This window comes from Lepidochelys kempii, chromosome 9 (genome assembly GCF_965140265.1).
Source record: "Lepidochelys kempii isolate rLepKem1 chromosome 9, rLepKem1.hap2, whole genome shotgun sequence".
Lineage (NCBI taxonomy): Eukaryota > Metazoa > Chordata > Testudines > Cheloniidae > Lepidochelys > Lepidochelys kempii.
Window position 1 is genome coordinate 15954659 of NC_133264.1, and position 26965 is coordinate 15981623.

Below are 26965 nucleotides of genomic sequence, written 5' to 3' on the forward strand. Positions count from 1 at the left end.
TGCCTTCTTGGCTCTGCTACATTCCCAGCTCTACATATCAAAGTGTTTGGTCTCCCATCGATGTGCAGTGGACTCACTTAATAGTATCTTAGAACTTGCATAATTCTCCTCTGTATGAATGGCTTTATAAATGCAGGCATAAATGGCTGAATGGAGACACTTATGCTGTATCTGTTTCCATCTATTGTTTGGATGTTTTTTACTTGGTAGTATTTAAAGAGGGAGATTAAACAAGAATAATTATTCCCCCTGAGCGCACACACAGACACCATTTAATTAAAATAATACATAGCCATCCAGGAAAACGTTGTACAGGATGTAGCTTTATTTGCTTCTTGACTCAGAATAGTCCCACAACCCTGAAAGCATTTATGACTTTGTAGACAGCATGGGTGAATCCTGGCCCCAGTAAGGTCAATAGCAAAATGCCCATTGACTTCAATGAGACAGGATTTCACCTCATGTGTCAAAGTAAGAGTTTCACAATGGCAATAATGCCAAATAATTATCTGAAGATAATTACATGCTTGGGAAGCAGCCTCTAACTTGCGTATGCTTCATGCTTAGTCATAGCCACAAAATCTGATTATCATTATTATTATTTTTTTTTACAATTCTGAGGATTGCTCATTTGAAGCCATTATCTATGCTGATGCTGAAAACAGTCACTTAATTTTTTTCTTATCCTAACAAAAATCATACATTCTGGGTTTTGAGATTTTGTAGCGATTAAACCCGGTGATCTTATTGTGTCATTGCTGTTCTGTGTTCAGCAAAAATGTTTCTTTCAAACTGTAGCAAAATGGGGCCCCAGCCCAATGTCTGTTTATTTATCTATCCATCCCCCATTATTGTAGTATCTGAATGCATGACGATCTTCAATGTATTAATCCTCTCAACCTCTCTGTGAGGCAGGACAGTGCTACTATCCCCATTTCACAGAAGGTGAGCTGAGGCACAGAAAGACTAACTGATTTGTATAAGGGCATTGAGGAAGTCAGTGGTGGACCAGGAAAGTGAATCTGGGTACTCTGTGTCCCAGGCCTAACCACTGAACCATCATCCTTGACAAAAAGACAGTGAGATGATTCTGAATTTCTTTGTGTTCACTTTTCCCTTAGAACCAATTTTTTATTAGCTGTGCTGATGACAAAGTCGTTTCTAACAAGATTGGAGATACCATCGCTCGGAGAATTCTTAAAGCACACAGGTATTTTTTTGTTTTCAAAAGAACTGTCAGATTGTTGTTACTAGGATGATATTAAAAATACTGTAAATGGAATTCAGACTGCCTTTGTAAGACACAGTTTAAATAATACGTAAAGGGACACAGTCCTTACTCAGAGGCAACATTTATTTGGGCCAAATTCTGCTCTGTTACACCAATGTAAATCTGCAATAACTCCACTGAAGTTGACAGCATTATTCTGGACTTGTACTGGTGTTGCTGAGTGTAGAATTTGGCCTTATAAGATATGTTACTTCAGTCAAAAAGCAAGTTGTTGGTACTGTATTTGCTAAATCATAACTAACATTATGGGTCCATTGCCAGCATTAGTTTCATGATTGTAACTGTTCTTCAACTTTATACATAAGTAAGTTTAATCATATAAACTGGATACATGGTTTATTGAAGGTCTCTATGCACAGGATTGCTTTTAAATGGGGAGAGTGAAAGCTGCCATACTCTGAGGAATTTGACGGTGCTTCAAGTTTAAACCATTACTGCACTGCCAGCCCCTTCTCTGATAAGTGCTGGAGGATATTTACAATCCCCACATCACTGCAAGAGAACCATAGTATTTTAAATTGTACAGTAGTTACAGCAGGTTGCATGGGTGGATCAGAGTCAGATATCTTAGTGCTGCCACGTAAGAACTGGTCCAGTGATCACGTGTCTAATTGGAGCGTTTAGCAACAAAGGAATTAGTTTTGCCTTATCTATGATCCTGGACAGCTTTGCTTAGGTATGTTTTTCTGGTGTCTATCTTTCAGGATATACCTACACTGCAATAAAAGATCCATAGCTGGTCTGGGTTAGCTGACTCAGGCTCGTAGGACTCAGGCTGCGGGGCTATAAAACTACAGTGTAGATGTTCAGGCTAGGGCTGGAGCCCAGGCTGTGAGACCCCACGAGGGGGGAGGGTCTCAGAGCCCAGGCGCCAGGCCAAGCCCAAACATTTACATTGCTATTTTTAGCCCTGCAGCTCAAGCCCCGCTAGCCTGAGTCAGTTGACTGGGTTTCAGGCTTGGTGCCATGGGGTTTTTACGCAGTTTAGACATACCCTAAAACACATTTGTCATACCCTACGGTGTTGGATTGAGTTTATTGGAAACCTTCCTCTTTTTCCTTCCCCCTTTCAGCTAACACTTGTGCATTTCACTGTGCATGTGGATCAGTTTCATTTACTTGCAATATCTGGTCTCTAAATATTCCTCTGATGCATAAGCATGTATGAACTGATTTTCAGAGGTGTTAAGGTCCTCAGAAACCCATTGGAGTCATCTCAATTTCACTCTCTTCAGCGCTTCAATATGAAATACAGACAAGTGAAGGAAGTGACACTCCTGAGAGAAAGGGAGAGTCTGATTTTCTTCTTCCTTACATTGGTGTAAATCAGGAGTCATTAAGATGATAGCAAACCAGTGTGAGGTCAGAATCTGATTTGAAGTGGTCAGAAACACCATGGAAGAAAGACAGACAGTGGAGAAATTGGTTTGCTTCAACATGAACACCACGGTCTACCTAACAACCAGAAGGTGGGACAACTTGGGGATAGATACAGGAACATGGTCAGTGAGCAATGTATAGTGAAGGTAACTGTACCATGCTATGGAGAAAAGCCTGTAGGCTGATTCTCTTCTCACTTCAGTGAAGTCTATGGAATTACACTTGGGTAAAATCAGTGAGAGAAGAATCTGATCCTGCATCTGCAATTGGATATACATCAAAGCCAGAAATATTTTGTTGACCAAATTTACTCGCTTTTGCAGTGTGCCTCACAATGGCATTCAGTATTCAAAAGTGCTAGTATTTGCATGGCAACCCAGTGCTTCTGGCTCCCTGGCATTTGGCCATTGTGGTGCAGCATAGTCTCAATCTACCAGCATAGTCTTGTTAAGCTGGAGAGCCATTCCAAACATATTGAAGATTTCTTCCCTATCCATAATGTCATATTTATCTTGCCAAGACTGGATGTAATAGGTTGTTTTAACATGTACTGTTGGACTGGGTTTCCACTTCATAGTTTAAACAGCTACATTAGAGCTAGCAGAAAATATTCTGTTTAGGTGACATCTACCTTATGAGCACAGGGTGTGATTCCCAGTTCATGTATACGTACTTGCACATCTGAGAGTTAGCACAAGTATATATAGTAATGTTGCCATGGCAGGACAAACCTTCCTGAACCACCGGGGTATGTACCTCCTGACTTAACGGAGTAGAAGATCAAGTCCATGCTGAATCACTCAGATGGCATTTGCCATAAAGTGTTTGGCATTGGCTAGGATGAAGAGAGAAGTAATGTTACACTTACTTATTCCATATGAAATGTATACATTGTAACTTCCATAGGGAAAGGAAGAAAGGCCGGCTGGCACACAGATATTTAATCCTAAATGGAAGATCTTGGTGGAGTGTTCCCAATCAAGTATCCTATTTCTCTATTCTGTAGACAAAACATTTTCCACGTTCATAATGTTCCTCTTCTCCTTGTCTCCTCTGTTTCATTGGCATATTTTAGTAGGTTTTATTATATGTTTAGATAAGCAAACTGGGTTTTGTGTAAGAACTAGCTGATTATAAGTATGTTTTCTCCTAATACAGTATATTTTCATCAATATCAATAAGTATATCCTTAATTTCCAAATCTGTGCAATTTACATCTGTTCTATAATGTGCAAACGAGACATTTTAATCATTTCTAAAGTTTGCTTTAAAAATAACATGCTTTAAAAATAGTGTGCCGTTAGCCATGTTCAAAAGGTGCTGTCTGTTTAAAATATTATCTATAAACATTTGACAGCTTAAGCTAGGATAAATAGATTCCTTCAGTACTGTATTCCCTTTGTACTTCCTTCTGCTTACTAAAGAATACACTGTCTTATTCAAATAGTGAGATTGCAAATGACACATGCTTGTTAAACCATGAAGTGCTTAAGCATATGCTTAGCTTTAAGCATGAGTAATCCTATTGATAATCCAAAGCAACTGGCAATCATTTCAGGCCACCATGGTAGCTGTTCCATTAACAGCAGAAATTCCTCCACTGATACATGTACTAGTAGTCACACGAGAACCAGTTTTGATTCCCTGGCCATTATTCTGGTCTCTCATCGGAAGGTGCAAGCTAATTAAGCATTTACCAGGAAAAAATGGTCTTAACAAAAATGTAAACTGGTCCACCTAGATACTGTTTCTTAAAATGGCTTTCTCCATACATTGCCACTTAGTGATGAGTAAATTAAATAAGATTCTTTTCACATATAGAGTACAGTAACAAAACAATTTGGGCTTTGATAATTTAGGCAATCAGAAATTATCCACCATTATTTTCAAGGTGGTAAAAAAAGCATCTAAAGCCAGGGAGCATTTGAATTTTAATTAGTGAAATTGCAGTTGTTTGGCACCCTACTGTGATTTTGGATTACTCAGGCTGAAAGGCATCTCTAGAGTTAAGCCACAGGGGAAATTGGCTGGTCCTCAAGATAAGCATCTAACTATCAACAAAGAAAAAGCAAAAATGGATGGATTTAGCAAGTCAGTGGTAATCCAGGATCAGATCACAATTAAGGATACTTGAAAACTGAACCCTTGTGATGTATGAGGGCAAATATTTGCCCTTTCTAAATATTCTGGGAAGGCCCATTCATCAAAAGCTGGCCAGTGCACTGAGTTTTCTATCTATCTCCTCTCCCAATGTAATCTGCAGCTTGGAAACAGGGACAAGGTTGGTAAAGGAGGCAAACTGTAGATTTAATTTTGTTTTCATGCTTGTATTGACTTTACAATAATAATTTATGCTGCTAGCCATGTTCAATAAGGTGCTGTCCATTTAAACTGAGGTTCTCAAATGCACTTATTTCCATAAAGCTAGACACAACAATCAAGAAAATTACCTCACCTTTGCATCTCTGTGATGCAAACCATACCTCTTACATTTAAATGAATATGTCCCAACCTTTCTTTTTATTCTACACCTGGTTTTGTTGTTTTCAGTTCTTAGTAAATTACACCTTCTGTTGCATGTGCATTTAAATAAATGCTGTAGCACTAACCACAACTGAGGAAAACCTGAACCAAAAATGCATTTGACTCACACTCCCTTAAAAATGAAGTAGAAGCCCACTACAGAAACCATAGGAGTAAGTCAGTGGAATGGGGGCCAGTGAAGATAATGGAAGTTTAGTATTAATAAAGACTGGTGAAAAGAAGTTGAAATTGCAGGAAAATATCCCCAAAGGATTATTGGATTATTTATTTTAGGGAAAAAAACCGATACCGAGTGTATGTGGTGATCCCGCTGTTGCCTGGATTTGAAGGAGATATTTCAACCGGAGGTGGGAATGCACTGCAGGCCATAATGCACTTCAACTACAGGTACTGTGCACAGTCAAAAAAAGGACATGGTACTCCGAGATCTTTATAGTGATCTCCATGCTTTTGTTGATGTGGTGGTGGTGATGGTGATGATGATGATGATTTTTGTACTGTGGTAATAACCACAGGCTACAATCAGAATCATGGCCGTATTGTGCTTGGCGCTGTACATAATTACAGTATGTAGGAAAGAAAATGAACTATTTTATCTGTGGTACAGTTTTTACATAACACACCAACAGTTTTTTATATTATTGTTATTTGCAATAGTGACCTTGGTCTTAGAGATAGCTAATAAAATCCTTGCTGAGCTTATTATCTAGCCTGCTTTCTGGATGCACCATAAGGCTCCAAAATAAGTTTTTCTACAAGCACATAGAGGTACACTTAATTTACTCATACTTGACATTTCCATCCTTCTCTTAGGAATTTAGATGCTATCACTACATTTTTTCTAGTTTATCCGTCTGTTTTTGATATTTTTTTAGAAGCCTGACAGTATTTTAGTATCAATTTTCCCCGTGGTTTCAACAGAGCTGAAATTAATATGGCTTTATTTTGTTCAACAACAAATATTAGCACTACAACTCTATCTTTGAGCTCCACCATCATTAAAGATGACAATTCAGCCCAGAGACGAGTGTTTTATTTGACTGTCCTGCTGCCCAGCCAGCAGAGGGAGCTCAGAGTTTTGTGGTTTTGTCAGCCAAGTAAATTCACAGATTGCTTTTGTCAGGGTTCCTAGTTAGGTTTCCTCTGCAGAGCTTGAATTTCTTGCAGATATCTCTCACAGATCCTGAGATCAGCCTGAGAGGAATAACCAGCTGCATTTTCAAACACAGGCACTTATATTATACCCAGGAAATACATGCATAAGTACTGATATTTAATGTTCACACAGAGCACAGGAGGCCCCATCTAAAAGACCCACACCAAATATATTTCATGGTGCTAAATATATCACTTTGCAAGGAGTAAAGGTTGAGGCAGGCCTCAAAGTTTTGTAATCTTGCAATCCACAGAGCCTGGCGGTAGGGTGGGGTCGGGGAAGAGAGAGATTTTCAAAGGCGCAGATGGCAGGCCCTAAATCCCAATGAAAGTAACTGGGGATTAGGCACATAGCTACCAATTATGCCTTTAAAACTCTTCCCCATAGTCTTTTTCAAAGCTGATGCTTGGACTACTCAGAGATCCCTTCTGATCCTTGGGCCCCGATGCTCTCCTCTCCTTGTTCAGAAGAGAGAAGCAATCCCAGCACAAGGGTGATGGCGGGGGAAGCTCTGAAAGGGGAAGGAAGTGGCACTGCTGTGACTGCTTTCTGGGGGAGGGACAGCTGAAGGCAGCATGGGTTTGTAAGAGAGCTATGCTACCATAGGGGTGGTGAGACCAAGGGACCAACACTGAGAGTCCAGTGATCGGCAGGAATCGTACTTAGGTTATGTCTGCACAGAGATTTTTCAGCCCTGTTAGCCCAACTTAGCTGACCCAGGCCAGATGTGGGTTTTTTATCCCCATGTAAAAAGAAAAGGAGTACTTGGGGCACCTTAGAGACTAACCAATTTACTCCTTTTCTTTTTGCAAAATTGGTTAGTCTCTAAGGTGCCACAAGTATTCCTTTTCTTTTTGCGAATATAGACTAACACGGCTGTTACTCTGAAACCTATCCCCATGTAGACAACAATACCTTCCCCAGCATAAGGTGACCGATGAACTTCTATGTGGTGCATAGTGGTGCATACGAACTTCTATGCCTTCTGTGTCCTACACCAATGTTAACATTTGTTTAGGAAAAATGTATTCTGAGAATGTCACAGCTCTTCTCTTTATGTGATACTTAAAATGTGTCTTGTGTTTGTGATTAGCACATTAGGAGTATCGCTAACTTCACATACCTAATTATATGTCATTGCTTCAGATCACTTGTATTTGTAACTGCCGCCTTAATTCTTTCCAGGACCATGTGCAGAGGAGAGAATTCTATCCTGGCACAATTGAAAGCAGAGAGTAAGTGCTTTGTTTCCCTCTCTGTGTGATGTTCATCATTAGGTCTTGAGGACACTAAACTTTGATTGATTAGCTATAAAGCATAAATGAGCTCATCCAGTTGCCAGTTAATATAAACTTCAGTAACACAAAATACTGCAATTATGTCAAGAATATCTTCAAACATCTTCAAAATAAGGAAAACACACTAGCCAAAAACATCTGTGTATCTGAAGAAATATAATCAAGCAGTAAGATCCAATCGGTGTCATCCTCGTGGACAAGACTCCCAAAGTTCATTTTTGTTTAACTTGAGATTGTTGTGGTCAAGTTGGTTTCTAACATTGGGTTATGCAGCACAAAGATGGAGTGAGGACAATAGAAGTGGGTATTTTATAGATTGTTGGGTGGGGAATTCTTATGTATGATTCTTCACCACACTTGGATTTTGTTTATTGGATCATATGGCTTTGGGTGGTTTTAGAGATGTTTTTTTGTTACACTGTTGCTTGGCACCCAATGACCATGTAGAGATAAAACTATTTAATTATAACACTGTTATCATCATTGCTTTCTCGGGGTCAGCCTGTGTCCTTAAATTTGCTTGGATGGAAATCATAATACCATGAAAAACGTGCTACATAATACATCCTTGATTCATGTATCTTTGTGCAACTCTGAATTGTAGCTAATTTAAAATAGAAAATGGTTTCCATAGCATGTGCAGACAAAAAAACTGGTTATAACCTCTTCCCCACAGCTCAGTCAGAGAAAGCAACCAACTAGTGAAGTGATTCTCAGACATTAGCATCAATTGGAGGTGCTAGTATACAACACAAGACAAAATGGGGGGAATCCCTGGGTAGCCAGTCAAGCTGCCTATATGGATCAGAATGGCACAGAGAGGCACAGGGGAGTAAGATCTATTTTAAAGAGACTTATTTACTTTAGGTTATTGTTAAGGAGATGTTGGAAGTTAACTGTTTTGCTTTTCCTTGCCTCTGCATTACTAATGACCACCTCTCACTCCCACCTCATTGTCCCTTTTAATCCTCAGTTGGAGATCAGTGGATAAACTACATATCGTTCTGTGGGCTTCGAACATATGCTGAGCTGGATGGAAATCTCGTCACTGAACTCATCTATGTTCACAGCAAATTGCTTATAGCTGATGACAACACTGTCATAATTGGTGAGTAAGATGGTTGCAGGGGAAATTTGTACCATTTGACTACCCCGACTGAAAGTGCACGTGGCTATCTCTACTTGGTGTGCTCTGTTCCATTTTACCTGCTAACACATTCCCTGTGTTGTATATTGAATTTAAATGTAAAGTAATTACAAGTTAATGGGGGAAGTGAGATGGAGGAAGGTTTCTAAAGTGTACTGATTAATTGATAAAGAAATGTGGCTTTGAAATTCCCTTGGTGGTTAAACTTGTCCCACCACAGGGAATTCTGTCCATTTGTTTTCATCAAACTCAGCTTTAGCCACTAAATTGCGAGTTGTCATCTGTTTCTTAAAGAACAGAATGTGCTGTAAAATTTGGAAGGCTTGGGGAACATGTGACCATTGGGAAAATACGTTATAATTTTCATGTTTCAGAGGAACAGCCGTGTTAGTCTGTATTCGCAAAAAGAAAAGGAGTACTTGTGGCACCTTAGAGACTAACCAATTTATTTGAGCATGAGCTTTCGTGAGCTACAGCTCACTTCATCAGATGTTTACCGTGGAAACTGCAGCAGACTTTATATACACACAGAAATCATGAAACAATACCTCCTCCCACCCCACTGTCCTGCTGGTAATAGCTTATCTAAAGTGATCAACAGGTGGGCCATTTCCAGCACAAATCCAGGTTTTCTCACCCTCCACCCCCCCACAAACTCACTCTCCTGCTGGTAATAGCCCATCCAAAGTGACAACTCTTTACATAATCAAGTCGGGCTATTTCCTGCATAGATCAAGGTTTTCTCACATCCCCCCCACCCCCATACACACACAAACTCACTCTCCTGCTGGCAATAGCTCATCTAAACTGACCATTCTCCAGGTTTAAATCCAAGTTAAACCAGAACATCTGGGGGGGGGGGGGGCATTTTCATCTGTCTCTCTGTTATTGTATATTTATTATAAGGCCATAAAATAACAACATAAGGCCAAATTCAGCTCTTATTTATACCACAGAATACAAGAGCGGAATCTGACCCAGAGTTACTCCTATTTCTTTAAGAAAGCCCTTTTCAGCCCGTTATAGCAGTATAAAGGCTTTGCTCATGAGCAGCATAATATTAGGGTCTTGTAAGAAGCAGAATGATACTGTCCTCCACCTCAGGGACAATCCTGATACCATATACCCTTAGATAGGTTGAAGTTTGGATTGGGAGGGTTTTGCTACGTAGTTATCCTTTTGATAATCTTCTCACGTCTCTAGTATGAAGAACAGCCACAATAGTTTTACTATTGATGATCATAAACATAGGACTAATGCTGTGGTGCATCCACATAAATGGAAGTGGGAGTGGTGATGTGCTATCTATATGTTTTGCTGTCATCCAGGGGTATGTCTACACTGCAAAAAAAAAAATAAAGACCCATGGCAGCAAATCTCAAAGCCCAGGTCAACCGATTTATGCTTCGGGGGGCTCTTACTCTGGGGCTAAAAATAGCTATGTAAATGTTCAGGCTTGGACTGGAGCCAGGGCTCTGACACCAACCCCCTGGCTGGGTTTCAGAGCCTGGGTGCCAAGAATGTCTACACTGCTATTTTTAGCCCTGTAGCGTGAGCCCAAGTCAGTTGACCCAGGCTCTGAGACACGCTGCCGCAGGTCACATTGCAGTGTAGACATACCCAAGAGGCTTGGGCTCAACGTACCAGCTGTGGAACTAAATACATCCCCCAGTGCTGCCCCATGTATCTGGCACATTCCTATTAAAGTGCCAACATTCCAAAAAGGCTGACAAAGGAGGTGCTGTTGTCATCATGAATAGGTCGGAATATGAACAAGAGGCTGCTCGGCAGCTCTCCAACACGAGTTTCTACAAGCCATTACCCTATGATCCCACTGAGAGTTACCAAAAGCAACTACAGCATTTGCTCAAGAAACTTCCTGAAAAAGCACAAGATCAAATCCGCACAGACACACCCCTGGAACCCCGACCTGGGATATTCTATCTACTACCCAAGATCCATAAACCTGGAAATCCTGGGCGCCCCATCATCTCAGGCATTGGCACCCTGACAGCAGGATTGTCTGGCTATGTAGACTCCCTCCTCAGGCCCTACGCTACCAGCACTCCCAGCTACCTTCGAGACACCACTGACTTCCTGAGGAAACTTCAATCCATCGGTGATCTTCCTGATAACACCATCCTGGCTACTATGGATGTAGAAGCCCTCTACACCAACATTCCACACAAAGATGGACTACAAGCCGTCAAGAACACTATCCCCGATAATGTCACGGCTAACCTGGTGGCTGAACTTTGTGACTTTGTCCTTACCCATAACTATTTCACATTTGGGGACAATGTATACCTTCAGATCAGCGGCACTGCTATGGGTACCCGCATGGCCCCACAGTATGCCAACATTTTTATGGCTGATTTAGAACAACGCTTCCTCAGCTCTCGTCCCCTAAAGCCCCTACTCTACTTGCGCTATATTGATGACATCTTCATCATCTGGACCCATGGAAAAGAAGCCCTTGAGGAATTCCACCATGATTTCAACAATTTCCATCCCACCACCAACCTCAGCCTGGTCCAGTCCACACAAGAGATCCACTTCCTGGACACTACAGTGCTAATAAACAATGGCCACATAAACACCACCCTATACCGTAAACCTACTGACCGCTATTCCTACCTGCATGCCTCCAGCTTTCACCCTGACCACACCACACGATCCATCGTCTACAGCCAAGCTCTGCGATACAACCGCATTTGCTCCAACCCCTCAGACAGAGACAAACACCTACAAAATCTCTGTCAAGCTTTCTTACAACTACAATACCCACCTGCAGAAGTAAAGAAACAGATTGATAGAGCCAGAAGAGTTCCCAGAAGTTACCTACTACAGGACAGGCCTAACAAAGAAAATAACAGAACGCCACTAGCCGTCACCTTCAGCCCCCAACTAAAACCCCTCCAACGCATTATTAAGGATCTACAACCTATCCTAAAGGATGACCCAACACTCTCACAAGTCTTGGGAGACAGGCCAGTCCTTGCCTACAGACAGCCCCGCAACCTGAAGCAAATACTCACCAACAACCACATACCACACAACAGAACCACTAACCCAGGAACTTATCCTTGCAACAAAGCCCGTTGCCAATTGTGCCCACATATCTATTCAGGGGACACCATCACAGGGCCTAATAACATCAGCCACACTATCAGAGGCTCGTTCACCTGCACATCCACCAATGTGATCTATGCCATCATGTGCCAGCAATGCCCCTCTGCCATGTACATTGGTCAAACTGGACAGTCTCTACGTAAAAGAATAAATGGACACAAATCAGATGTCAAGAATTATAACATTCATAAACCAGTCGGAGAACACTTCAATCTCTCTGGTCACGCAATCACAGACATGAAGGTCGCTATCTTAAAACAAAAAAACTTCAAATCCAGACTCCAGCGAGAAACTGCTGAATTGGAATTCATTTGCAAATTGGATACTATTAATTTAGGCTTAAATAGAGACTGGGAGTGGCTAAGTCATTATGCAAGGTAGCCTATTTCCTCTTGTTTTTTCCTACTCCCCACCCCCAGATGTTCTGGTTTAACTTGGATTTAAACCTGGAGAATGGTCAGTTTAGATGAGCTATTACCAGCAGGAGAGTGAGTTTGTGTGTGTATGGGGGTGGGGGGGATGTGAGAAAACCTTGATCTATGCAGGAAATAGCCCGACTTGATTATGTAAAGAGTTGTCACTTTGGATGGGCTAGCACCAGCAGGAGAGTGAATTTGTGTGGGGGGGTGGAGGGTGAGAAAACCTGGATTTGTGCTGGAAATGGCCCACCTGTTGATCACTTTAGATAAGCTATTACCAGCAGGACAGTGGGGTGGGAGGAGGTATTGTTTCATGATTTCTGTGTGTATATAAAGTCTGCTGCAGTTTCCACGGTAAACATCTGATGAAGTGAGCTGTAGCTCACGAAAGCTCATGCTCAAATAAATTGGTTAGTCTCTAAGGTGCCACAAGTACTCCTTTTCTTTTTGCGAACATTCCAGTGGAAAAAGCAAGGCCCAGGTTCTGCAGCTTCTGTAGGAGAGCAGTGACACAGATGTTTACAAGCCGGTGAGGCACAAATGTGTCCTCCCTTAAATTTCCTGCTGATTAATTGATTTAAATTATTTAAATTTAATTCCTCCCCGCCCCCCAAAAGAAAAGAATTCCATGTGACTGAAGCCCTGAGTAGTTGAAGCACATAGGAATAAATTCTTAGTTCAGCTGCATTGTGGAGGAGTGGGAGTATTTTGAGGGGGTTGATTTTATTTTTCTCCTTCTCACTAGCAACTCCTGATAAAGCAGTAGTCAGTACATTCAGTCACTGGGATTACTAAAGCATCTGGGTTTCTTTATGTAGGAACCAGCTTGTTGCAGAGTTTTTGCTTTGCCTGGAGTTTTTGTGGGTATATGTTAATTTGCTAAATCCCAACTATTGTAGTCTCTTGCTGCTCCTTCCCCTGAGACAAACTCTTGTCTGCCTTTCTGTGCCATTTTTTTCCCCTGATATCTGTGCAGTATAGATTAATCTCTTTTGAAGTTACATTTTTCTGCAAGCATTGGGCGGGCAACTAAGCAAAGTGCCGAAGTGCATTGTCCATTTTATATATGCAGAGTGATTGTGCAGTCACTTGGATGTCCAAATCCGTGGGAGATGCAGGAATGGGCACACAAAGTCAAAGGCTTGCTTAGGGATAGTTGCCAGTTTCTCCCTGGCTGTAACAGGATTCTGACACAAACACCCATTTGAAATAGCTGAGGCATTAGAATGATTCTTGGCTGCACTGGCAGTTAGCTGATCTGTGTTAAATGAGCTGGTTCTCTCAGCCCAGTTCTTAGCGTATGGGTGTTCCCACCATAAAGACCACAATCAGAATCTGAACTAATTGGCACCTGGAAAGAGTGACTGAAGACTGGATGACCATAGAGAACCTGCCAGTCTTGGAGATGATCTCTGCAGAACACAATGAAGTACAGTTGCCGAGTACCAGGGAGAAGCTTCTACTACCCATCTCCATTCTTGTTATATGGCCAAATAACCTTATTCTCCAATGCCGTCACTCTGGCACCTTTAAACTGCCATGATTGCACTCAAAACATTTTTAAAGAGAGGGGAAAAGTTATAATTATATATTAGGACATGTGCATATGTTCTGAAAAAATTGCCTGATATTTTGGCTCTTTACATTTTGCACAGTATGTTCTAATGCTACATCAACAGCACAGCAAAGAATAGAAAAAGAACAAATGTCCCTGTTGGTTAGAATGGCTTCTACGCCCCCGGAGGGTATATTTTCATTGTATTGGCAATACTTGAGAACTGGTGCACGTAGCTCTCCATACATAGAAATGAAAATTTGGCCCCTGGGAGTTTTGGAAGCCTTACTTACCAGTTGCTAGAAACTGGAGCCCTCCACCTGCCTCAGTGCAGTATGACTCCGAAATGATTTCTTTCTTTCTTAACCCCTCTTCGCCCCGACAAAAAACCCTGAAGGTGTTTTCTTTTTCTGTTGTTTATTTTAGAAGAAACATTAATTCTACATAAGTGGGCTCTGCTGTGCAACTTACTTTAACACTGATTCTGCCTGGGCTTAGGGCACAAATCCAAGTAAAAAATTTTCCTTTCTTTTATTATGAAATAAATACAGCAAAGAAAATCCGTAGAATGACTTCAAACAAAGAAGCCGGCTTGTGTCATTAAACATATTAAATAAAGACCACATTAAACTCTGACCCTTGCCCTTGCATGCCATAGTATCGCTCTGCAAGAATAGCTGGAGGCTTCTGAGAAATTAAGTTTTTAAACCTTTTGTGTTTGATTTAAAATTGTTTAACCTTCTTTCATGCCCTGGAGTTTATGGAGAATGTGGAGATTTTTTCCCCCCACATATTGATCTTGGCTCTTTTGTGGCTCTTTAAATCAGAAGTGGCTTTGATGGAGGATCTGCTCTTTACAAATCTTCATCCTGATACTCTCCATCCTTAGCAACTTAAATTATTTTGCTAACGAGAAAAAAATGGATAATGTTCACATGGCATTTACATTGATCTTCTCCAGTTTCAAGAAGTGGCAAAGGTAATTCAGCCTCCTCTCTACCACCTACTGACAAAGGAGGAGATTTTTAACCTGTGAACTCTCATAGTGTTTTATCACTTGCATTGGAAGAGACTGGGGACAACTGAGTGCAGGTCAGCTAAGTCCAGGCAGCTGAACTTGTCATATGCACATGCAAGGAGCCACACAGTGGTATGGTAGAGGGGGTCGACAGTAAAGTGATGGTGGTAGAATATACACAGAAGAGTGTGAGGTTGGAGGAGAGCTACTCATTGAAACTCTCCTTTACATACAAGAGTGGTATGTCTTTCTACCTAGTCTCAGGGTATACTGTGAATGCTGGGGCCCTGCAAAGGAAGAGCTGGCACGACCCAGTTCTTAAAGTTATTAGATACCTAACTCCCATAGCTTTGAGGATCTGGGCCCATGTCCTGCTGGCAGTAAACAGGTCTATCACTTTGGTGGTGGTCGCATTCCTTGGGGAATTGGTATGTATTGTATGTGGTGTTATAGTTTCTCTGTTTCCTTTGAAAGGCTCTGCTAACATCAATGACCGCAGCATGCTGGGAAAACGTGACAGTGAAATGGCTATCATTGTACAAGACACCGAAACGGTCCCTTCAGTGATGGATGGAAAGGACTACAAAGCTGGACGATTTGCTCAGTCTCTCCGCCTCCGGTGTTTTAGGTATGAGTGCTAGAAACTAATTACGGTGCATGGAAATCTCATGCTAAATTCTTGGCTGCCAGGAAGGTCTTACCCAGTAAGGTCTTTTCCCAGCAGGTTGTGGTAATTAATATTTTGTACTTGTGCAGGAAGATGCAGTCCTGCTGCCTTGCAGGGATTGCGTTCCTCATTGATTTTGAAAAGAGAGCATCTGTGCAATTGTCTGTAAAGGATATGCACTGAATTAAAGATATGAGTGGGTTTAACTCCGGGAAAATCAATGAACTTTCACCCACTTACACATGGACTGAGTATAGCCCACAGAGTTTTGTGGTTGCCTAGACTTAGGATTTCCCATGCAGTATCCCTTTCCATCCCCCGCAATGAGTGTTTGGATTACAAATCTTGGAAGTCTGTTTTTGTTAAATTTTTCCTTGACCCCTTCAGTAAGGGGAACGTACACAGAAGACAATGGAACTTTGCTAAGGAACAAATACTCCCACTGCACTGTTATCAGTTGTAGGTGGTGGTGTCTAATTTTTTTTTTTTTTTTTTTGTACTGGGAATTTGTTCAGTCAGAGAAGCCATCTGGCCAGCAGCACAACAATTCTCTCATTAAAACATTCCCCCTCCCCCCCATTTTCCATCTGGATGGTTTTTAAACATAAAGGAGGAAATGATAAGGCAGAGCTAAGGCTGACAGATTATTCTGTGTAGGAAATAGCAGCAGACAAGGACATCTCAGTGTGCGCAGCACCATCTATTAAGTATTGAGGACATTATCTAAGGGAACCCTTTTCTTTCTTCTTCAGGATTGAGTTGCTGAGGTTTTTTTCACATTGAAGAGGGAGTGGGCCTAGTGGTTAGAGCAGGGGACTCAAACACAGGGCTCCACCACTGACAGCCTGATTTTGCAAGATGCTGAACCTCTCTTGTGAAATGTACATGCTCAGCTCCCATTGGTGGGACTGACTGGTATTCTGAACTGATGACTTCAGTCCCCTTCCATTACTACCTTCTGGAAAACCTAATGTTGATTTAGCAGAAGGCTTCTCACTCTCTGATAAATAATATCCCCACCTCTTTGGTATATGTTTGTGCAGTGCCTAGCACAATGGGGCTGGGACCTCTAAGCACTGCTGCAATGCAAATAATAATAATAAAAATAATAACATGGGTCCTTTATGAGTCTTGGCTTTTGGGTGGTTTTCTAGGGTCACTTTACTCAATAACTGCTTGTGTTGTTTTCCTCCAGAAGAAAGCTGATTACAAGGATCACATTCCTGTTCATGAAAATCCTCTGGAGGGTTCTGTGTTACTTTCCAATGACATCAGTTCTTTCCCCTCCTTTTTCAGGGTTGTTCTTGGTTGTTCAGCAGACCTCAATGCTGATCTCCAGGATCCAGTCTCTGACAGATTCTTCAAGGAGGTGTGGGTTTCAACAGCTGCCCGCAATGCCACTATTTTTGACAAGGTGAAGTACCTGGCTCGTTTTCTCTTTTTGCTCCCAACAGGCTCACTGTTGACGGATGTAAAGGAGAGAAGCAACATCTTGGCTTTGTGGGAGAGGGACTGGTGGGGCGGGAGGGTTCAAGCTCTAGATCTCATCAAGATGGATTGAATACTGTGTAATGTCATGAAACTACACAAGCTCTGAGCAGGAAAGGGCCACAACAGATGAAGGGTTTTCTTTTAGCCAATGGCATAACTTTTTTGACCCTTAAATACTATTGGCAGACAAGCAAGGTAGCAACTCTGATTCTCCTCACATTTATACACTGATTTTACAGAGTATTGTACAGTAACTCCTCACTTAAAGTCGTCCCGGTTAATGTTGTTTCATTGTTACGTTGCTGATCAGTTAGAGAACATGCTTGTTTAAAGTTGCGCAATGCTCCCTTATAACGTCGTTTGGCAGCCACTTGCTTTGTCCACTGCTTGTAGGAAGAGTAGCTGGTGGGGGCTTTGAACCAGGGTGGGCCGGCAGCCCCCCTATCAGCTCCCCGATCCCCTAAGTTCCCTGAGCAGCAGCCTCCCAGCCAGACTATCAATTGTTGGCAGTTCAGCTGTCTCTTCCCCCACTGCCATGTGCTGCTCCTGCCCTTTGCCTTGGAGCTGTTCCCCGGAGCCTCCTGCTTGCAGTGTGTGTGGGGGTGCTAATGTCAGGGTGTCCCCCTCTGCTCCTGAACCCCACTTACCCCATTTCCATAGAGTGGGGGCCGGGGGACGACACGACACGGAGGGAACTTCCTCGCAGCAGCTTCTGTCTCTACTTGCGGATCTACTTAAAAAGGCAGTGTACTTAGAGTGGGGTCAGTGTACTTAAAGGGGCAATGCATATCTCTCTGTCTCTCTCACACAGGGGGTGTGTCTTTGTCTGCCATGCTGTCTCCCCTCCCTCCATTCATGCTGCCTTATAGGGTGTGAGGCTACATTAACGACAATGGGTTAACCCTTGAGGGCTCAGCTGATTGCTAGTTCATCATTTAGTAGTAAGGCATTCCCTGGGAAATATCTAACCCTCTGACTTCATCACCTCAATCAAGCTTCACAATCATCATTGCTGTGTACCAGTATTAAATTGTTTGTTTAAAACTTATACTGTGTGTGTGTGTATATAATATAGCCTTTTGTCTGGTGAAAAAAATTTCCCTGGAACCTAACCCCGCCTGTTTACATTAATCCTTATGCGGAAATTGGATTCGCTTAACATTGTTTCGCTTAAAATCACATTTTTCAGGAACATAACTACAACACTAAGTGAGGAGTTACTGTAGTTCCAGTTTCTGGAGCTCTTGTTTTACATCAGTATGTGTTAGGAGAGAATCAGGCCCTGCAGGAAAGAATCTTCTATTTGGCCGTACGCAAAGCAAGGCTCACTGATCAAGCAAACTAGCTATTGCAAATTTTGGATAATCTCTTGTAGGGAGATTGATGTACAGATTTTCTCATACAGGTGTGTGTACAAATTGTTAAGCTCCCCAGGCTCCATTAACCAATACACTTCAATATATATGAAGGTGTTTACAGTAGCGTTAGTTTGCGCTATGGATGGCATGTAGTGATATTTTCCTGTATGCTTATGTACCACCTCCTCTTTCCATTTCAAATCAGGTGTTTCGATGCCTTCCCAGTGATGAGGTGACTAATTTAGCCCAGCTGCGTGACTTCATCGCCAAGTCAAAATTGGTAACCCAAGATGCTGCAAAAGCAGCAGAAGAATTAAAGAAGATTCATGGATTTCTAGTGCAATTCCCCTTTCGTTTCCTGGATGAAGAAAACTTGCTGCCTTCTGTTGGAACAAAAGAATCCATGGTTCCCATGGAAGTTTGGACTTAGGGTGATATAGACGGCTTTAGAATTTAAAGTCTGGCTCCTTGGAGACAGGTTTGCATACCTGATGATTTCAGGAAGCTTTGTATTGCCAAGGTAGCCACTGAAAGGTCTCCATCAAACTAATGTGCCTTTCTTAAGGATTTTGGTGGAACAGCTTCAGACAAAATGACTGTTATGGGGAGGGAAAGAAAATTTGGCACTTATGATCAGTGACAAGCTATATTAATTGAAAGGACAGTACTTCTTTACAGACATATTCTAAGCACCTTAAAGATGCAGGCCACCCCTATGAAGGGAGAGAAATCATACTGTATATTACTACTACCAGCATGATCACACGTGTATAGTGATTGTGATACCCAGGGGTTGTAGGCTGTTTGTGCTTTCTAAATCTTTGTGTGCTCACAGTTATTACCTAGCTGGAGTTACCCTCTTCATCATATCTATTTTGTATTCCCTCAAGTATTCTCCCACTGCTTACCCCTCCATAATGGTTGGGAAATGTTGCCTGAGGCCAACTCAGATGTTCCTATGATCATTGTCTATCGCGCTTAGATGTTACATTGCGTATACGGCAAAGGGCTAACTCTCTTATGTCAAAAGAAAAGGATTATTTGTGGCACCTTAGAGACTAACAAATTTATTTGAGTATGCATCCGATGAAGCGAGCTGTAGCTCATGAAAGCTTATGCTCAAATAAATTTGTTCGTCTCTTAAGGTGCCACAAGTCCTCCTTTTCTTTTTGAGGATACAGACTAACACGGCTGCTACTCGGAACTCTTACGTCAAAATCAGTGGTGCTGACTCTTCTCCTGGCCCCAGGGGAAAACATTGGTTTTTTTACTACAACTACAGCAATCAACATTCCTCATGCACAGCATGACACTGTAGGTCTCAGTGATGGGCAATCCCTAATGGAGATTGAGGTGATGGGAATCTCTTGAATTCTGTTTTTTCAGGGTTTGCAGAACTTGTTTGAGTTCAGCTACCCTTTTTCTTACTATCTAAACTATAATTTTTTCCCCAAGGGAGAATCAACTTTTTAACCCTACATTTTTCTAGCTAAAGGAAAGCCTGCTGCTATGTATTAGGGAGAAGAGAACCCCAAAAGCTAGGCTGGCAAAACTGGGTCCTCTGTTTTGGATCACAGTGCTGTGTGTATACACTGCCTTAAATACTCCCCTGTGTTCTTTTCCACTGTTTCACTTGTAAGGAACAAGAACCCAGTAACAGTTGAGTAAGAGTTGAAATTTTGAGCTGACGATGTTCAAGGTTGATCAAAGTCACTCATACCGAGTTCGATCACGCTCCAGAGGCTAGTGGAGAGATAGCACTGAACTAGTCTCTGTGACCAGTTCCAGTAACGGAAAGACTTGGTTTTGAACAGTCTCTGCAATGCAGAAGTGTGACTCCAGGTCTTCCCAAGGACTGATAAACTCACTCAACATGGTAAATCTTTTTGCTTTCCATTTACTAATATGAGCAGCACAGTTAATAAGAAACTCATAACAATGGGTTCCTGTCTAGATAGAGGGAGAAGCTGAAACTCCCATCTCTGAATGCAGAATGTTAACTGATTCAGTGGGAGTGCCATTCACCAAGCAAGGGCCAAATGTGGCCCTTAATCTGTGGTCCAGTAAAAGCCTTCACCATACCTTATCCATAAGGCTTACAAACTTTTATTGCTTTGTTTTTCTTTGCTAAAAAATTCCAATGATTCCAAGTAAATTTGTCCTTTAAAAAAAAAAAGACGTTTGACAAGCTTCCAATGTGCTTAACGTTCATTAGTTTATCAAAAAACTCATGACACCCTTTTGAAAGATATGCCCAAAACACAGTTGGCACATATCTTACAGTTAAGCTGATTGGTCTGTATATTTTAAGAAAAGTAATTAGGCATAGAGTCATTTTCCAATGCTACATCACGTTAATAAGTAACAAACACTAACATTCCTCAAGGGCAGCCCAAGTCCTAGCTAGTTGCTATGTTTTGTGTTGCTTCATGCTCATATTTGATAGATGCAGTTAGTGATATGGACAGGAGTCACAGCCATCCCTGAGCCTTGGTGAACCAGTGGTCTATTTAATCTGTCAATAGTGCATGCACAACTGCAGTGTGTTTATCGGTACTGTGATTTTGTGTAGTGCACTGCAGATAACTAGGTTCCCTCAAGATTTGTTGGGCATTGTTGTTTAGAATCATATTTGTTGTTTAAAATGAGACACAGGGCTTACCTGCCAGCTCCTGTGCTAGAGAAATATGCTATCAGACAACCACTGCAAAGCCAGGCAACTAAAACATCAAAATACTTTTGCTTTTAACACTAGCCCAAGGCTTTTAATTTCACGCTAAAAACTGTTGGCCATTTTTAGTTTGAACAAAACTGCTAATATGAAATGATTATAGCCTGCCACATATTACCATTAAACCACACAAGTATAGATTCATAGTGGAAAGAGGCCCAAACCAGAACAGAATATTCATTCACACCAGACCTACAACCAAACCTAAAGAAGCATATAATGCTCCTATCATCTATCTGTCTAGATGTTCATATGGCTCCTATCACAATAGTACCTGAGCATCTCATGATCATCATTGAATCCTTACAGCACCTCTTTGAACTGGTATTGAAACTTTGTGGCTTCATAGGTAACGTGACCTAGCTTCTTGTACCCCAGGTTGTCTTTCCAAAACTGCAATGCAACTGACATGCAAAACCCAAACCATTTGCCCATTTCAGATGATGTTAGGGTCTGATGTCGACCCATACAGCCTAGGAATTTTGAATTAGTATTGAAACACCATTCTTAATCCACCCCCTTTGTACCATACATTGGCTTTGTAGCATTTGCGGCATATAAAATACTTCATAACTTGAAGATCTTGACACCAGCTGAAAACAGAGGGTGGATTCACCCTTGTGCATAGTTAGCACAGGATCTATGCAGCACTTTAAATAAGGCTTAAATAGAATTAAAGTAACTTATAGGCATTGTGTTGGCTCTCTGCACAGGAGTGAATTCCACTCAATGTGAAAGGATAGGTTAAGAAATTCTTTATTTTGAATTTCCCTGATTTTGTTGGATGCCAGACTCTTGACATTAACTGAACACCTTTATTTTATTTTCCTTTATGGATGGAGGGAAAAGAAAGAAATATTAAGAAGAAGAAGAAGAAAGCCAAGACAAAACTTTGCCGTTCCTCATACTTTGGGGAATTGATGCATCTTGAAATTCAGTATTTTTAAATGGAGTCATTCAAATGTTGCCAGGATTCTGGAATCCTCTTACACTTGTAGGCCCCAACTCTGCAAGCTGCTCACCTACGTCCATGAATAGTTCCACTGACTTCAGTGAAGCTTCACACTACGAGGCCAGGGTTCACACATGCAGAACAACTTTCAGTATCAAGGTACATTACAGTACACAGGCTTACAAGTATTCACAAGAGGAAGTATTCTGCTCTGTAGAATTTACAGTGCAGTATGTGCCCTCACATCATTCTTCGTGCATATTCACAGCAGTTGGTGTCTTTTGTGAATGTCTGTTAATTAGACTTTTCTTTCACATGCTATGAAGCCACAGCAGGGGTGATGTTTAACACCTGGTCTCTGCACATAAACAGTCACCACTCTTTAATTCTTAATACCCTAGCGGTTTTACTTTTACTTTGAATATCCAAAGCAAATCATGGCGTAATCATTTGCAAATATACGGTACTGTAAGCAGTGATGCTGTTTTTAGTGATAATAGTTCCTGAAATATGTGAACTGTTTTTGTGGCTTTTATTTTTAAAAGATGGTAAGAAAAGAGGAAAAAATCTCTTCCAGACTCAGATTTTATATTTCATGATTCAACCTGGATGGAAGATTTATGCAACAAAGCCCGTTGCCAATTGTGCCCACATATCTATTCAGGGGACACCATCACAGGGCCTAATAACATCAGCCACACTATCAGAGGCTCGTTCACCTGCACATCCACCAATGTGATCTATGCCATCATGTGCCAGCAATGCCCCTCTGCCATGTACATTGGTCAAACTGGACAGTCTCTACGTAAAAGAATAAATGGACACAAATCAGATGTCAAGAATTATAACATTCATAAACCAGTCGGAGAACACTTCAATCTCTCTGGTCACGCAATCACAGACATGAAGGTCGCTATCTTAAAACAAAAAAACTTCAAATCCAGACTCCAGCGAGAAACTGCTGAATTGGAATTCATTTGCAAATTGGATACTATTAATTTAGGCTTAAATAGAGACTGGGAGTGGCTAAGTCATTATGCAAGGTAGCCTGTTTCCTCTTGTTTTTTCCTACCCCCCCCCCCCCCCCCCAGATGTTCTGGTTTAACTTGGATTTAAACCTGGAGAATGGTCAGTTTAGATGAGCTATTACCAGCAGGAGAGTGAGTTTGTGTGTGTATGGGGGTGGGGGGGATGTGAGAAAACCTTGATCTATGCAGGAAATAGCCCGACTTGATTATGTAAAGAGTTGTCACTTTGGATGGGCTAGCACCAGCAGGAGAGTGAATTTGTGTGGGGGGGTGGAGGGTGAGAAAACCTGGATTTGTGCTGGAAATGGCCCACCTGTTGATCACTTTAGATAAGCTATTACCAGCAGGACAGTGGGGTGGGAGGAGGTATTGTTTCATGATTTCTGTGTGTATATAAAGTCTGCTGCAGTTTCCACGGTAAACATCTGATGAAGTGAGCTGTAGCTCACGAAAGCTCATGCTCAAATAAATTGGTTAGTCTCTAAGGTGCCACAAGTACTCCTTTTCTTTTTGGAAGATTTATGGTGGATATTCCTAAGCAGGTGCCAGTACGAGAATTCAACATCACTTCTTACCATGTCCGTATATATTTTTAAATAACGGGATATTTTAATATATGTTTTGTTGTATAGATGCAGGATTGGACTTACATTTTAGCATAGAAAATTATGCATTGTAAAAAACCCATGAAAATAAGATTTCATAATCTAAGCACTTCATTATTAAAATAATGTGTACCAAAAAAGCCACCCATTGCTATCCAGGAGATCCCAGGCCTTTGGCTCAGCTTCTGGGCTTGTACTCCCCAAACCAGCTGATGCTGAGAGTGCTCAAGGGCAGCACACTTAAGGTATGTCTACCTACACTGCAGCTGGGAGCAAACCTCCTAGCCCTGCATACAGACTCATGCTAGTGGGTTCAAGCTAAGCTGTGGACGTTGCAGCTCAGGATGAAGATTGGGTCCTCAAGTCCCCCAAGGCTTGACAGCCCATGCCACAAAGTTCATGCTGCTATTTTTAGCATGCTAGCTCAAGCCCTGCTAGCATGAGTCTGTCTACCCAGGTTGGGAGGCTAGTTTGTAGCTGCAACATCGACAAACCCCAAAGGTCTGATCCTGTTTTCAATGAAAGAGGCTTGCTGTCGGCTGACATGACAACAGGATCAGTCCCAAGGGAAGGAAGTGCCTTTTGTCACTCAGCGTCCTCTCTGGCCTTTTTGCAAGCAGCACAGACAGACTTGGAAGGGAGTCCAGCAACATTTTAGCTTAAGCCAGGTCTACACCAAAAACTTTTGCCCATACAATAGTGTTGATTAGGGGTGTGATTTTTTTTTTTAATGACCTTTTTATACCAGCAAAAGCCCCAGTGTAGATGCTGGTAAACCGGAAAAAGCGTATTTTTTGCCGGTAGACGCTGTGCCTACTCTAGGAGAGTGTGTTAGTTTAGCTATACAGGCATAGCTATGCCAGCAAACCTTCTCTCGTGTCGACTCAACCTCAGAAGCAAGGCGGCCAGGGAAGCAAGATGAAATGTCAGAGCAATTAGAAATGTGAGGGATTCATAAGCTATAACAGGAATTTGGATAAGCTCCTGGACTTATCCCAGAAGCGTTGCTGGGGAATGGTCCCAGCGAAGGTGGTGAGAGTTTTGGTGGGGACTAGCACCGGAGAAGGATCAATATATCTGTACATTTCCTTTGTCATAGTAGAATCCAGGCATATTTTTAAAATTAACTTCACGTTTTAGAACCCAAGCTTACAGCCATTCTGGCCCATTGCCTTCAGTGGCAGTTTTGCTTAAGTGAAGACTGCACAACTTGCCCTCTTTGATATTATTTTAATGTGTTCTTCTACTCAAATTATGTGATTATCTGCCTTAAAAGGAGACCTACATTTTTACAGGTGTTTGTACAGTTATTACACTGTGCGTTTTATTTAAAAGTCAAGCCGAGGCAGTTTTGGGACAAATGAAAAAAAGTTGGTATGACCCTTTACAGTGTAAAGTTTACACGACTGCTTTTATTTTATTTTTGGATTTTTTTCCACAACTTAGGGCCAGCTCCTCTGTTGGTGTGAATTAACATAGCTCCATTGACCTCAGTGAAGTTCCACCATTTCAAAATCAGCAGAGAATTTGGCCCAGAGTGCCTCCTGACCTCTGATATGAGCAAAGCAAGAGCCTGCACAGTGCCATCTTAGATGTGCAATAGGATGAGGCCGGGCATCTGCCATACTAGCCGCAGGGCTCTTCTCACCCATGCTGAGCCCCACCGAAATCCAGACCCTTGCCAAATCAGGGTGTTAGTTGGGAGTGTTCCTCCATTGCAGAGAATGTAAAACTAGTGTGTAAATTAGATATAATTAGGCCCACAGACTGTAAATCTAAAACTGAATGCAACAGTACTTTTTTTTTTTTTGGCCTTCTTTTCTTTTTTTCTTTTCAAGCACTTGTGACCCGTTCATTTTTAACCTACCAGTGCAGTTTCATAAAATAACATAGATATTGTGAGTAAGTCGTATTTATCTGGCTCTATCCTGATATCCAGGAAGTGAGAGTGTTTCTAAATTCACGGGTCAAGAAATGTACAAGTTTCCGCTAACTAAACTAATTGATAAAACTAGAGCTTCCAAAATATTTGTACTTCAGATGTACAAGGGTTGACATGATTCCAACTTGCTGTACTTCTCCGCTTTAGATGGATAAAATTGTGAACAGAGTGAATGCTCCTTCTGTGAAGGGTTTTGAATTGACAGTTTTGTGTCCCTGTTTCTGCTAATGGCTGCTTCCTTCCCTATCTATTATTGTATTTGGTAAACAGATATGTATTAAGTGACTAAAATATAACTAAATATAACGTATCAGAAACGTTTGGGTGATGACTTTTCATTTTAAATTGCTTTTGGAATGATGATCATTTTGCAAGCCGTGGACCTAATTCTGCTCTTGCACCAAACGAAGAAAACTTCCTCAGCAATCAGTGGAACTCCATAGCAATGTAATGGCAAAGCAGACTCGGTGAAAAAAATCATTAAAAATGCAGCCCAAGATAAAGTTACCACTGGGACAAGGAGATTGCTAACTTGTCTGTAGTCAATGAAAATCAATATATTTTAAAGGAACATTGCTACAAGAACCCTGAGTTCTAGAACCAGGGTCTGTAGGGCTCCCGGCAGGTGCTACATCCTTGTTGCAACCAGGGACTCAGTCAGGGCTGTAACCAACAGTACTGCAGGAAGTCCCACCCTAAGAGGCATGAATGGCAGCCCTCTGCAATTCCCTGATTGGCTGGCACTCCCTATATAAACCAGGAAGCCATTTCTGGGAGTTGTTTGATTAAAGTACGTGACTCCCCACGCTGACCCAGCCTCACCCTGATTCTCATTCCATGCTCTCAGTTGGATAATGGACTCTGACTTTGCAGTTTGATCTGCTCTGGCCCTGAACTGATCTCTGACCTTGGGTCTGAAACCGAGCAGCTCACTTTGTGCCCACAAACTGCCCATGACCTGGCCCTGACAACTGCACTCAAATCAGGCCCCAAATTTAGATTTTATGAATACAAGCTTTGTCATGCAGTAGAAATGTTTCTATAGAAGTCAGTGTTTCTCAACGGGTGGGTCCCATCCTTTAGGAGGTCACAAAAGGCAATTGCCCGTTGTGATGCATTGAAAATTTTATTACCATCTAAAGCCAAGAAAATCTTGCTCCCCTCATACCCTCCCTCATCAAGGTCAAGTGTTCTTTGTCAACCTCTCAAAATACACACCAATGAATTATATAAACTGATCATTGTTATTAT

General features: G+C 41.6%; 1 protein-coding gene across 3 annotated transcripts in view; it reads left to right on the top strand.

Annotated features, from left to right (window-relative positions):
* Positions 1–26031, top strand: part of PLD1 (phospholipase D1) — a 128615-nt gene extending 102584 nt beyond the window's left edge. For all 3 annotated transcript variants that reach the window (XM_073359380.1, XM_073359379.1, XM_073359381.1), the window contains 7 exons: positions 1122–1210; positions 5489–5602; positions 7557–7606; positions 8643–8777; positions 15415–15568; positions 16904–17021; positions 18662–26031. In XM_073359380.1, coding sequence (XP_073215481.1) covers positions 1122–1210; positions 5489–5602; positions 7557–7606; positions 8643–8777; positions 15415–15568; positions 16904–17021; positions 18662–18886 — 885 coding nt within the window. In that variant the 3' untranslated portion in view covers positions 18887–26031. The remainder of the gene's footprint in view (positions 1–1121; positions 1211–5488; positions 5603–7556; positions 7607–8642; positions 8778–15414; positions 15569–16903; positions 17022–18661) is intronic.
* Positions 26032–26965: the final 934 nt, after the last annotated feature.